General features: G+C 35.2%; 1 protein-coding gene across 2 annotated transcripts in view; it reads left to right on the forward strand.

Annotated features, from left to right (window-relative positions):
• Window positions 1–14,592, forward strand: part of RHBDD1 (rhomboid domain containing 1) — a 160,449-nt gene that overhangs the window by 76,735 nt on the left and 69,122 nt on the right. For both annotated transcript variants that reach the window (XM_025405173.1, XM_025405174.1), the window contains one exon: window positions 2,802–2,945. In XM_025405173.1, coding sequence (XP_025260958.1) covers window positions 2,802–2,945 — 144 coding nt within the window. The remainder of the gene's footprint in view (window positions 1–2,801; window positions 2,946–14,592) is intronic.

Below are 14,592 nucleotides of genomic sequence, written 5' to 3' on the forward strand. Positions count from 1 at the left end.
TGCTATTCAGTGACGTCTCTATAAATATTCTATTAGTGTTGCAGAATGGTTGCCACTTTCTTTGATTCTTTGTGGAGAAGATATATTAATTGTGTTTTTACCATTTGTCCTCACGTGAAAGGTCTTTTTTTTTTTTTTTTTTTTGATAAGGAATGAGAAATAAGATTTGTAAAAACACTACCATGGTCTCCTTTACTCTCAAGGTCTGAAACTTGCTGGCTGAGTGTTCCCCAACGCAGCAATGGGGGCTGAATTTTTTTGATTCTATTGGATAGAGACCAGTTTAAGAATAAGGGTTCATATTTAAAATGGTAAGATCCAAGTTCAGTTTTAAGCTATCGTGAGGATTTGGAAAATGTACTTGTCTCCTTTTCCTGTTTTAAATATCAATAATGTTAATATTTTGACATGGGAAACAGGTGAGAGAAAATATGAAAGTTGGGTTATTAGAGGTATTTAGTAAATTCTCATTAATGTTTACTGCACTGGGGCAAGGCTTTTCAGGATTAGTCTCCAAAATCCTAAACAATTTTATTTAATGTTTATTTAAATCATTCCTTTTTCTTTTACTTTCAAGGACATTCAGTAAAATAGAATCAAGTTAGAAGAGTTTTATCACCATCACTAAGAATGGACAAAAGATCTAGATAGACATTTCTCCAAGAAGATATACACATGGCCAATAAGCACATAAAATGACACTCAACATTATTAGTCATCAAAACCACAGTGAGATACCACTTCATATGCCCTAGGATGTTTGTGAATAAAAAGGCAAATAATAGCAAGTGTTAGTGAGGATGTGGAGAAATTGGAACCCACATACACTGCTTGTAGGAATAGAAAATGGTACAGTTACTTTGGAAAACATTCTGGTGATTCCTCAAATAGTTAAACAGAATTGCCATGTGATGCAGCAGTTCCACTTCTAGGTATATACTCAAAAGAAATGAAAGCGTATGTCCACATAAAAACTTGCTCACAAATGTTTATAGCAGCATTATTCATAATAGTCAAAAGGTAGAAGTAATACAAATGTCTATCAGTTGACATTGGATAAACAAAATGTGGTATAAGCCATACAGTGGAATATTATTTGCCCATAAAAAAGAATGAAGTACCGATAAATATAACAAACTTGATGAACCTGGAAAATATACTAAGTGAAATAAACTAGACACAAAATGCCACATATTACATGATTTTGTTTATATGAGCTATCCAAAATAGGCATATTCTGCAGAGACAGAAAGTAGATTAGTGCTTACTTAGAGCTGGAGAAGGGATGGGCGGGTGAAGATTGTTAGCTAAAGAGTACATATTTCTTTTTGGGGGTGATGAAAATGTCCAAAATTGATTGTGGTAATGATGGTGCAACTCTAAAATATACTAAAAACCACTGAGTTGTATACTTTAAATTGATAAATTGTATGGATGTCAATTATATCTCAATAAAGCTGTTCTAAAAATATCCATAGACACAACTACTTTTCATGACCAATATTTATATAAACATAATTATATTAGGCTATCAACTGAAACTAGTGTATTTTGTCATTCGTTGTTTATATGAAAATGAAGTCTACTAGAGTGCTGATTAACAGTTTCCCTTTTAATCTTGCATATTAGGTAAATATTCATAAGCAATACAACAGTAAATTTTAAATAGCCTCAGGACCAACTATCAAAACTTCTGAGCATGAAATCTCAATTAATGAGATTCTGCCATTCAGTGTTCCTCTTTTGACTGGATTGTGTTTTCTTCTGTAGCCTTATTAAAGCTCTAACTCAGGCCTGTACTGCTGTACTGTGGGATAATATGGAGATCTGTCACAAAGACTCATAGTAAAGGTTAGGAATCTTCATCAACAATCCAAACCACATTATTTAAATATTTGAAACATCAACTTCAAAGAATATAATAATGGCAGGAAAGAAGAGAAAAAAATCAAACAGACTATTTTACTTCTCTCTCTTTATGCCAGAACGAGATTGGTAACCTTCTGTGGGGAACAAAAATCTCTTCCAAACAAATTCTCTATTGGCAGTTAAAGAAAATGTAAGGAATAAACTCAAACTGAAAAGATCAATGGAAATATCTTGCAAAAATGAACTTTTCTGTTATTGACCTTTATTAATAGAGTACCTAAGTTTGGTACCTAAAGCATTACTTAACGACCAAGTTGTCTCTTCTCTGTTGTTTTATCTAGCAACTCTTTTTTTGGAAGTTGTATTTTCTTTCTTGTTTTATCTAGAAACCATTTTTTGGGGGGAACTATAATCTCTGACATAGAATTACAATCACAGAGAAACTGGCTGCATCTTAATGTTGTTATTGTCTGAAGTATTCTGTGGGATCTGTATGAAACATTGGTCTGCCCCTCATTGTACAGAGCAACAAGACATTAAGACTTTATTAGCTATTGTTTCCACCATTCTCTTGACTCAAGCCAGGAGTTCACTGAAAACTCTCCAAGTATTGAATAGCTCTAAGCTGAAAGAATCCACTCCATATGTCAATAGCTCATTCCAGTCTCTTCCCCAGGACTTCTGACTACCCTCTGAATTGATATCTCCTTTCCTCTTTAGCACATAAGGACTCAATCGTGTCCAGCTCCATGGTGGGCACTGAGGATACAGTGACAAGACGATCACCATTTGGCATCTTTTCTTATTTTGAGGATAATTATTATACCTAAAATAATGTTGTGCCTTACTTGCTTGTCTTTGCTTATACAAAACAGGAAGTATAAAACAACAGTCCATAGCTGTGTTCTAGAACCTTTTCCTTGTGCCTGCAGGCAGCTCTGGATATCAGGATTATTACCCGCATGGCAGGCCGGGTCACTATGAAGAAGCACCCGGGAACTATGACACGTACACAGCAGGACTGAGTGAAGAAGAACAGCTTGAGAGAGCTTTACGAGCCAGCCTCTGGGACCGAGGTAGGAGTCTTGTGCCCTTCAGTTATTTTAAAGCATACCTCTTGTGGTAAGGTAGCCTGAAAAAGGGCTATTTGTAGCAAATTAAATTTTAAATAGTTCAGAAAAAGGATACGTAGATGAAAAATGTGTGCAGATTGTGATTACAAAGAATGGGGTGTGATGCCATATTCCCAGCAACCTAAGCTAGTAAGGTGCCAGACTGGGTATGTATTGTTAAAGTGGTTCTTTTTATAGGCCTGCTGCACTCGATGCTTTGGCATTAAAGTCAAGAAACTTAAAATTCTTAGATGCTTGATTAAAAAAAGAGATTTTCTGTGGAATTCATATGTGTAAAGAAGGCTCAGTGTCACTAAGTATCAAAATATTGCCCATAAACCTTCCACAAATCTCCCTCAACATCACGTGGGCTAAGAATTCAAGCTCAGGTTTGACTTCTGCTGAACCAATCTGTCTGAGGGTAGAGCCTAGAAATTTGTGTTTTGAACAGGCTTTCCAGGAGTTTCTTTTACAAACCGATATCTGAAAAAACGTTGTATTTATTCTGCCGTCTTTGTTCTAGGTTTGGATTATGAGTTTGGGAATTACTGTTTTTATTGTTTGAGTAGTGACTAAAAATCAGCTATTCATTTAAAGGGCATTTGTTAAAGTTTTATGTTTCATGTACAATGGTAGGTACAATAGGGAACACTGTGGTAAAAGGTGGAACCTACCCTCAAAAGTTAACAATCTGTGTTTGGGCATATGCCTACTAGATGTGATACCACACAGGTAACCCTAGTATCAGGTGACTAAGAGAGGCTCAAGCTAAGTGCTAGAGGTAGGGAGAAGATGGTGAGCTTTGTCATACCTAGAACTATCAGATTTTCACAGAGGAGATAGCGTTTGAGTTGGACCTTCAAGGATGTGTAGAACTTGAAGAGCTGTGGACGGGCATTCTCTGTAGAAGTCTATCAGCGTAGAAGTTAGGGTCATGTTCCGCCAGCCCTCACTTTTGAATGAACAATAAGAGAAGAAAGGGAAGAAGATTGGGAGCTAGGCTGGGGCTGGATCACAGGGGTCCTAGAATTAAATAGGCCAAATGGAAAGTGGATTTAGTATGTGATATAAATGCCAATGGGGTCTGCATGGAGACTGATGTGGTCAGAGCTCTGTTATAAGAATCTGATAGTAGCAATCATTCTGCAAACAAGATTGAGCACCCGTCGGGTGCCAAGCATTATGCTAGATGATGAGAGTACATAAATTGTAACAATAAAATTTCTGACTTTAGGAAATACAGTCTTAGCAGCAACAGTGTGCGTGGAGGTGGGGAATGACAACAAGCAGGGAGACAAGTTGGAAGACTGTATTGCAGTAACCTGAACAAGAAAGGAAAGCCTAAATTATGAAGGTGGCAGGGGAAGTGGAGAGGAAGGCATAAATCTGTGTTTCTCAGGTGAAGAGTTTCAGAACGTGATGATATATCAGTAATCTATCACTGTGTAAAGAATCACCCTGAGACTCATGGATTTAAACAGTAAACATTTATTCTTGCTTGTGAGTATATGAAGCAGCTGGGCCAGGCTTAGCCGATTTTGGCTAGCAAGCTAAGGTGTCTGCAGTAGTCTGCTGGGGTCTGGCTGCTCTAGGGTGGCTTCCTCTACATGCCTGCCTGACTGATGCTGGTGGTATGCCACGCCTCATTCCTCATCCAGCAGGCTAGCCTGGGCTCATTCACCAGGCCACAGCATAAGGTTTACAGGAGAGGGCAGAAATCAACAAGTCTTATGCTGGCACAGTGTCAGTTCCACTGCATTCTGTATACAGTTACTGAAGCAGGTAACAAGACTAGCTCAGATTCATGGGATAGGGAGATAGTCTCTACCTCTTAGAGGAACAGCAAAGTCACATGCAATGGTTATGGATAGAGGGAGAGGTGGAGAATTGTAACCATTTTTGTAATCACTGTATCACATGTAGTCAGTGAACTGCCAGTATCACAATCATTCAAAAGCATGCCTTAGCCATGGAATCCTGAAATCCGGGGGAAGGGCCCACAGTCTGTATTTTAACAAATTCTGATGATTATTCCTGTGCACACAGAGGTTTAATCACCACTGGGCTATCCATGAAATACTACGGTACACGTAGGGCAGGGCAAAACTTCTCAGCGTGGACTTCATACAGCCTGTCTCTATCCCCATCTAGGCTGATTTCAAATAAAGTCCCAAGAGCCAAAGAACACAGCATTAAAGGAAAGATTTGGACTTATATTTGGGGGACGTCGTCTGATTATTACCTTCGGCTAAGAAAATGTATATTCTAAAGTAGCAAGCCTTCATAAAGAGTGATGAAAAATCAGAGGGAAAAATTAGGTAGCCCAGGTGAGAATATTTGAATGTGAGACATAGAAAACCTCCCACGTTAAATGTCGTAAGAGAAAGGAAATGCAAGAGGGCAAGCTTACTTTTTGTAGTTTTATTTCTAAAGCGTTGCTATATGCCCCCATAAGTAACTATACAGGAGGTTAGCACTAGTAGTACGGGTGTTTTTTTTTAGAAAGAGAGAGAAAATAATGACTTCCTTCAATAATTTGGGCTCAGAGACATGAGCATGGAAGATCTGTAGAGAAAAGCATCCTCTGATGACCCTGGTGATTTTAGAGCAATTTTAGAGACTTGAATCTAGGTGCAAAGGAAGGGTCTTACATTTGGGGAGTCAGAAGGAAGTTGGAGTAGATTTTTGAGATGTTTCCTTAAAAAAGAATGTGTTTATTATTAAGTTAATATAAGTCACTAATACTAATTTTTCCTGCTTAACAATAAATGGTATTGAAATATATACTAACAGGCAAAAAAAAAAAAAAAAAAAAAAAAAAAAAGAAAACAGGCTACCTTCACAGATTTCAGCAAGTCATCTTATGGTAGTGTTGATTTTTCATAAATTTAAATCTCATTCTTAAAAAACTTCTTGTAAAAATAACTCAAGAGAGTATACTGAACAGAAATAGAAACAACATAAAATTTTTACTACCCCTATTTTAAATTATTTTTTGTTTTTTCTTATCCTTAAAACATTTCAGTGAAGTTAAGAAATTAATCATTTTTACTTAAAAAAAAAAGAGTTTTTACACATCAGATGCTGTAAGACTTGCTTGGTGAGAAGAGTATTTCTGGGATTATTTTGAAGCCAAAGGTTTTGTTTCTACCTCTAACTAGTTGCTTGGTCTGAAAAAATCTAGCTTCTACTTTGTGAGTATGGAGTTAAGTTCTAAAACTCCTCACAGTATAAGACTGCTAGGACTAAATGATCCAGAGTTTGTGCTGAATTATTTTTGCTATCTGACCTTTTATTTTAACAAAGTCATAGGTTTTTTTCCCCTTTTTTTCCCTTCCTCCTACACATGTGTTTTCAGAATTTAAAGCAGTCTCTTCTTTCCATTCATGAAAAATCGTACAAGTACATAGAACTTGTTTGTCTCTCAAACAGCCACTTAGTACATCTGAAACAGAGTGGCCTTGTTTAGCATTTTGAATTACAGTGAATGAAATATAAAAATAAATAATTTTAAAAAGAAAAGAAATCATGAAAGTTAATAATTGATGATTTTTGAATATAGGACTTTCTAAACAGAAAAGTAATGAAAAAATTGTGGAAGATAGATCAATAAAAACTTTGACAAAGAATTAATATAATCAGTATGTAAAGAACTCATGCAATGAAGTAATTAATACTAACTCCTATTTGGAAAATTGAAAACAATTTTAACATATAACCCAAAGACTTCTAAGTGATCAGTGTGCATCTAAAAATAATTTGCTGTATATTAGCAGAGAGTTACTTAGTTTGTTTGTCTCACCACATTTATTTTTTATTTTTATTTTTAATTTTTGTGGGTACGTAGCAGGTGTATATATTTATGGGGTACATGAGAATTTTGATACAGGCATGCAATGTATAATACATCAGGATAAATGGAGTATCCATCACCTCAAGCATTTGTCCTTTCTTTGTGTTACAAACAATCCAGTTCTACTCTTTTAGTTATTTTTAAATGTACAAAAAAAATTGTTGACTGTAGTCACCCTGTTGTGCATATTAAATACTAGATCTTACTCATTCTAATTATTTTTTGTACCCATTAACCGTCTTCATTTCTGCTTATCCTCCACCCCAGCGTCTGGTAACCATCATTTCATCTCTATCTCCATGAGTTCATTTTAATTTATAGCTCCCACAAATAAATAAGAGCATGCAAAGTTTGTCTTTCTGTGCCTGGCTTATTTCACTTAACACAGTGACCTCCAGTTCCATCTACGTTGTTGCAAATGACAGGATCTCATTTTGTTTTATGGATGAATAGTATTCTGTTGTGTACAAGTACCACAGTTTCTTTATCCATTCATCTGCTGATGGATACTTAGAGTGCTCCCAAATCTTGGCTGCTGTGAATAGTGCTACAGTAAACATGGGAATATAGATATCTCTTTGATATAATTATTTCCTTTCTTTTGGGCATATACCTAGCAGTAGAATTGCTGGATCATATGGTAGCTCTACATTTAGTTTTCTGTGGAACCTCCAAACTGTTCTCCATAGTGGTTGTACTAATTTACATTCACATCAAAAGTGTACAAGGGTTCCCTTTTCTCCATATCCTCACCAGCATTTGTTACTGACTGTCTCTTGGATAAAAGCCATTTTAACTGGAGTGAAATGATGTTTCATTATAGTTTTGATTTGCATTTCTCTGAGGATCAATGATACTGAGAACCTTTTCTTATGCCTTTTTGTTATTTGTATGCCTTCTTTTGAGAAATGTCTATTCAGATCTTTTGCATGGTTTAAAAATTAGATTATTAGGTTTTATCCCGTATATAAGCAGCTGTTTGAACTCCTTATGTATTCTGGTTATTAACCTCTTGTCAGATGGATAGTTTGCACATATTTTTCTCCCATTCTGTGCGTTGTCTCTTCACTTTGTTGATTGTTTCCTTTCCTGTAAAGAAGGTTTTTAACATGATGTGATCCCATTTGCTGATTTTTGTTTTTTGACCTATGCTTGTGGAGTATTACTCAATAAATCTTTGCCTAATCCAATGTCCTGGAGAGATTCCCCAACATTTTCTTTTAGTAGACTCATAGTTTGAGGTCTTAGATTTAACTATTTAATCCATTTGAAATTGATTTTTGTATATGGTGAGAGATAGGGGTCTAGTTTCATTCTTCTGCATATGGAGATCCAGTTTTCCTAGAAGTATTTATTGAAGAAACTGTCCTTTCCCCCAATGTATTCTCTTGGCACCTTTTTTGAAAATGAGATCACCAGAAATGTATGGATTTGTTTCTGGATTCTCTATTCTCTTCCACCGATCTGTGTGTCTGGTTTTATGCCAGTGCCATGGTCTTTTGGTTATTATAGCTTTGTAGTATAATTCAAAGTAGGGTAATGTGATCCTTCCAGTTTGCGTCTTTCTGCTCAGGATAGCTTTGGCTATTTTTGGTCTTCTGTGGTTCCATGTAAATATTACCATTACTTTTTCTATTTCTGTGACGAATGTCATTGGTATTTTGATAGGGGTTGCAATGAATCTGTAGTTTGCTTTGGTTAGTATGGACATTTTAACAATATTGAGTCTTCCAATCCATGAACATGGAATATCTTTCCACTTTTTGTGTCTGCTTCAGTGTTTTCATCAATATTTTATAGTTTTCATTGTAGAGATCTTTGACTTCTTTGATAAAGTTAATTCCTAGGTATTTTATTTTACTTGTAGCTATTTTAAATGGGATTACTTTCTTGGTTTTTCAGATTGTTCACTGTTAATATATTGAACTGCTGCTGACTTTTGTATGTTGATTTCGTATCCTGCAACTTTCCTGAATTTATCAGTTTTAATAGCTTTTTGGTGGAATTTTGGGGTTTTTCCAAGTATAAGATCCATACCACCTGCAAACAAAGATAATTTGGCTTCTTCCTTTCCAATTTGGATGCCCTTTATTTATTTGTCTTGTCTGATTGCTCTAGCTAGGACTTCCAGTACTGTGTTGAATAGCAGTGGTGAAAGTGAGCGTCTTTGTTGTGTAACAGATCTTAGGGGAAAGGCTTTCAGTTTTTCCCCTTTCAACATGATACTAGCTGTTGGTCTGTCATATGTGGCTTTTATTGTGTTGAGGAATATTCCTTCTATACTCATTTTTTAGGGTTTTTTGTCATGAAGGGATGTTGAATTTTATCAAGTGCTTTTTCTACATCAGTCGAAATGACCATATGGTTTTTGTCCTTCATTCTGTTGATATCGTGTATCACATTGATTGATTTGCTTATGTTAAACCATCCTTGCAGCACTGGGATAAATCCCAAATGGTCATAATGAATTATCTTTTTAAAATGTTGAATTCAATTTGCTATTATCCTTGAATCAACGTTCATCAGGGATATTAGCCTGTAGTTTTCTTTGATATCTTTGTCTGGTTTTAGTATCAGGATAATACTGGCCTCATAGAATTAGTGTGGAAGTATTCCCTCTGCCTCTATTTTTTAAAATAGTTTGTGTTGGATTGGTATTCATTCCTTTTTAAACATTTGGTAAAATTTAGCAGTGAAGCCATTGGGTCCTGGGCTTTTCTTTGCTGGGAAACTTTTTATTACGGCACCAATCTCATTACTTTGTATTGGTTTATTTAGGTTTTGGGTTTCTTCATGGTTTAATCTTGGTAAGTTGTGTGTGTCTAGGAATTTATTCATTTCTTCTAGATTTTCCAATTTATTGGCATACAGTTGCTCATAGTAGCCTTTAACAAGCCTTTGAATTTCTGTAGAATAGGTTTTAATGTCTAGTTTTAATCTCATTTTTGTTTGGGTGTTCTTTTTTTCTTAGCCTGGCTAAAGGTGTGTTGATTTTGTTTATGTTTTCAAAAGAACAACTTTTTGTTTCATTAATCTTTTGTATTTTTTTCGTTTCATTTAGTTCTACTCTTAACTTTATTACTTTTCTTCTACTATTTTGTTTTGTTTTGTTTGCTTTTGCTTTTCCAGTGGTTTAAGATGAATCATTATGTTATTTGAAGTTTTTCTACCTTTTAGATATAGGCACCTATTGCTATAAACTTCCCTCTTAGTCCTGCTTTCACTGTACCCCATAAGTTTCAGTATGTTGTGTTTGTATTATAATTTGTTTCAAGAAATTTTTGAATTTCATTCTTAATTTCCTCATTAACCCACTGGTCATTTAGGAACATACTGTTCAATTTCCATATATTTGTATAGTTTCGCAAATTCCTCTTTTTAGCGATTTCTAATCTTATTCCATGGTGGTCAGAGATGATACTTGATATAATTTCAGTTTTTCTGAACTTTTTAAAAGACTTTTTTGTGGCCTAACATATGGTCTACCCTTGAGAGGGATTCATGTGCTGAGGAAAATAATGTGTGTTCTGCAGCTGTTGGATGAAATTTTCTATAAATGTCTGTTAGGTCTGTTTGGTCTATATTGCAGATTAAGTGTTACTTTTCTTTGTTGAGTATCTTTCTGGAACACTTTTCCATTGCTTTAAGTGGGGTGTTGAAGTCTCCAGCTATTATTGTATTGGGATCGATCTCTCTCTTAAGCGCTAATAATATTTGCTTTATGTATCTGGGTGCCCCAGTGTTAGATGCATATATATTTATAATTGATATATCCTCTTACTGAATTGACTGACCCCTTTATCATAATATAATTACATTGTCTCTTTTTATAGTTTTTATCTTCAAATCTGTTTTGTCTGATATAAGCATAGCTGCTCCTGTTCTTTACTGGATTCCACTGGAAGGAAATATCTTTTTCCATTTCTTTATTTTCAATCTATATTATGTATTTTCTTTCTCTCTTTTTTTTTTTTTTTTTTTTTTTTGAGACAGAGTCTCACTCTGTTGCCCAGGCTAGAGTGCAGTGGTGTGATCTTGGCTCACTGCAAGCTCCATCTCCCGGGTTCACACCATTCTCCTGCCTCAGCCTCCCAAGTAGCTGGGACTACAGGTGCGTGCCACCATGCCCAGCTAATTTTTTGTATTTTTAGTAGAGTGTTAACCAGGATGGTCTCGATCTCCTGACCTCATTATCCACCCGCCTTGGCCTCCCAAAGTGCTGGGATTACAGGCGTGAGCCACTGCGCCCGGCCTCTATATGCATTTTCATTCTCAATAGGTGAAGTGTGTTTCTTGTAGGCAACAGATCATTTGACCTTGTTTTTTAATGCATTCATTCTATTCTGCATCATTTAGTCTTTTTTCATTTAATGCTATTAATGTTTAGTAAGGATTTACTCCTACCATTTTGTTATTAGTTTTCTGATTGTTTTGTGGTCTTCCCTTTCCTCTTCCCTTCCTTCCTGTCTTCCTTGTAGTGAGTGATGTTCTCTGGAGGTATGTTTTAATTTCTTGCTTTTTATTTTTTGTGTATCTGTTGTATATTTTTTGATTTCTGATTACCATGAGGCTTGAAATTAATATGACCTATTATTTTAAACTGATAACAACTTAACACTGATTGCATAAAGAAACAAGCAAGCAAGCAAAGAGAAAATCAATAAAAACTCTACACTTTAACTTTGTCCCCCTAGTTTTTAGCTTTTGTTTCTACTTACATTTTGTTGTAGTTATTATTTTTGTTTGGTTCATCTTTTAGTCTTTCTACTCAAGATATGAATAGTTTACACACCACAATTACATGTGTCTTTTTATTCGTTTTTCTGTGTGTTTGCTATTACCAGTGAGTTTTGTACCTTCAGATGATTTTTTATTGCTCATTAACATCCTTTTCTTTCAGACATAAGAACTCCCTTTAGCATTTCTTGTAGGACATGTCTGGCACTGATGAAATCTCTCAGCTTTTCTTGGGAAATTTTTTATTGTGCCTTCATGTTTGAAGGATATTTTTGCTGGATATACTATTCTAGGATAAAAGTTTTTTGGTTTTTTTCCCCTTCAGCACTTTAAATATATCATGCCATTCTCTCCTTAACCAACTAAACCTAAAGCTAGAAGAAGAAAAGAAATAACAAAGATCAGAGCAGAATTAAAAGAAATTGCAACAACAACAAAAAGATCAATGAAACAAAAAGTTGGCTCTTTGAAAAGATAAACAAAATCATAGACCATTGGCTATCTTAACCATGAAAAGAAGAGAAGATTCAAATAAGCTGAATTAGAAATTAAAATGGAGACATTACAACCATCATCACAGAAATACAAAAGACCATTTGTGATTACTGTGAACACCTCTATGCATACAAACTAGAAAATCTGGAGGAAATGGATAGATCCCTGGAATTATACAACCCTCTTAGCTTTAATCAGCAAGAAATAGAAATCCTGAACATACCAGTAACAACCAGTGAGATTGAATTCATAATTTTAAAAATTGCCAACAAAAAAAGCCCATTGCCAGACAGATTCACAGCCAAATTCTACCAGACTCTCAAAGAATTGGTAGCAGTCCTACTGAAACTATTCCAAAAGACTGAGAAAGAGGGAATCCTCCCTAACTCATTCTATGAAGCCAGTTTCACCATGCTACCAAAGCCAGGAAATGACATAACAAAAGAAGAAAAATGCAGACAAATATCTCTGATGAATGTAGATGCAAAAACTTGCAACAAAATACTAGCAAACTGAACCCAACAGCACATCCAAACAATAATTTACCATGAATAAATGAGTGTCATCCCTGGGTTGCAGGGATGGTTCAACATACACAAGTTAATAAATGTGATTCATCACACAAACAGAATTAAAAACAACCATATGATCATCTCAATAGATGCATAAAAAGCATTTGCTAAAGTCCAGCATCCCTTTATGATAAAAAATGTCAACAAACTAGGAATTAAAGGAACATACCTCCACAAAATAAAAGCTGTCTATGACAGACTTACAGCCAACATCATACTGAATGGGAGAAAAGGTGAAGAGAATTCCCTCTAAGAACTGGAACAAGACAAGGATGCCCGCTTTCACCACTCTATTCAACACATTACTGGAAGTCCTAGCTAGAGCAGTCAGGCAAGAGAAAGAAAGGACATTCAAATTGGAAGAGAGTCAAAATGTCTCTGCTGATGATGTGATTGTATACTTAGAAAACCCAAAAGACGACTCCAAAAGACTTCCTAGATTTTATAAATGAATTCAGTAAAGTCTCAGGTTACAAAACTAATATATACAAATCAGTAGCACTGCTGTACACCAACAGCCACTAAGCTGAGAATCAAATCAAGAACTCAACCCCTTTTATGATAGCTGCAAACAAACAAACAAAACAAAAACTGGGAACAAACTTAACAAAGGAGGTGAAAGATCTCTACAAGGAAAACTAAAATACTGCTCAAAGAAATCATAGATGATACAAACAAACAAATATATGTCCCATGTTCAAGTATTGGAAGAATCAATATCACAAAAATGACCATAATACCTAAAGCAATCTACATATTCAATGCAATTCCTATCAAGATACTAACACTGTTTTTCACAGAAATGGAAAAAAATAACCCTAAAATTCATATGGAACCAAAAATGAGCCTGAATAGCCAAAGCAATCCTAAGCAAAAAAAACAAATCCGGAGGCATCACATTACTTGACTTCAAATTACACTCCAAGGCTGTAGTAACCAAAACAGCATGGTACTGATATAAAAGTAGATACAAAGACCAGTGGAACAGAATAGAGAACCCAGAAATAAAGCCAAATACTTAAAACCAGCTGATCTTCAACAAAACTTAAAACATTAATTGGGGAATGGACACCCTGTTCAATAAATGGAGCTGGGAAAACTTAGCCACATGCAGAAGAATGAAACTGTATCCCTGTCTCTCACCATATAAAAAATTAAGGTGAATTAGAGACTTAAATCTAAGACAGAAACCATAAAAATTCTAGAAGAAAACCTAGGAAAAACTCTTCTGGACATTGGCCTAGGCAAAGAATTTATGAGTAAGACCCCCAAAGCAAATGCAACAAAAACAAAAATAAATGGGAGCCAGTTAAATTAAGAAGTTTCTGCATGGCAAAAGAAATAATTATCAGAGTAAACATACAACCCACAGAATGGGAGGAAATATTTGCAAATTATGTATCTGACAAAGGACTAATATTCAGAATCTACAATAAATTCAAACAAATCAACAAGAAAAAAAAAAAGCCCGTCAAAAACTGGGCAAGTGACATGAATAGGACATTTCTCAAAAGAATATATACAAGTGACCAAGAAACATATGAAAAAAATGCTTAACACCAGTAATCTTCAGGGAAATACAAATTCAAACCACAATATGAGATTCTACCTTACCCCAACTGGAGTGACCATTACTAAAAAGTCAAAAAACAATAGGTGTTGGCGTGGATGTGGGGAAAAGGGAATGCTTATACACTGATGGTAGGAATGTAAAGTAGTTACCTCTATGGAAAACAGTATGGAGATTTTTCAAAGAACTAAATGTAGATCTTCCGTTTGATTCAGCAGTCCCACTACTGATTATCTCCTCAAAGGAAAAGAAGTTATTATATCAAAAGAAGTCATTATGCACAACTGTATGTGTTTGTTTATTGCAGCGTAGTTAACAGTTGCAAAGATACGAAACAAGTGTCCTTCAACCAATGAATAAAGAAAATGTGGTATGTATACACCA

This window comes from Theropithecus gelada, chromosome 12 (genome assembly GCF_003255815.1).
Source record: "Theropithecus gelada isolate Dixy chromosome 12, Tgel_1.0, whole genome shotgun sequence".
Lineage (NCBI taxonomy): Eukaryota > Metazoa > Chordata > Mammalia > Primates > Cercopithecidae > Theropithecus > Theropithecus gelada.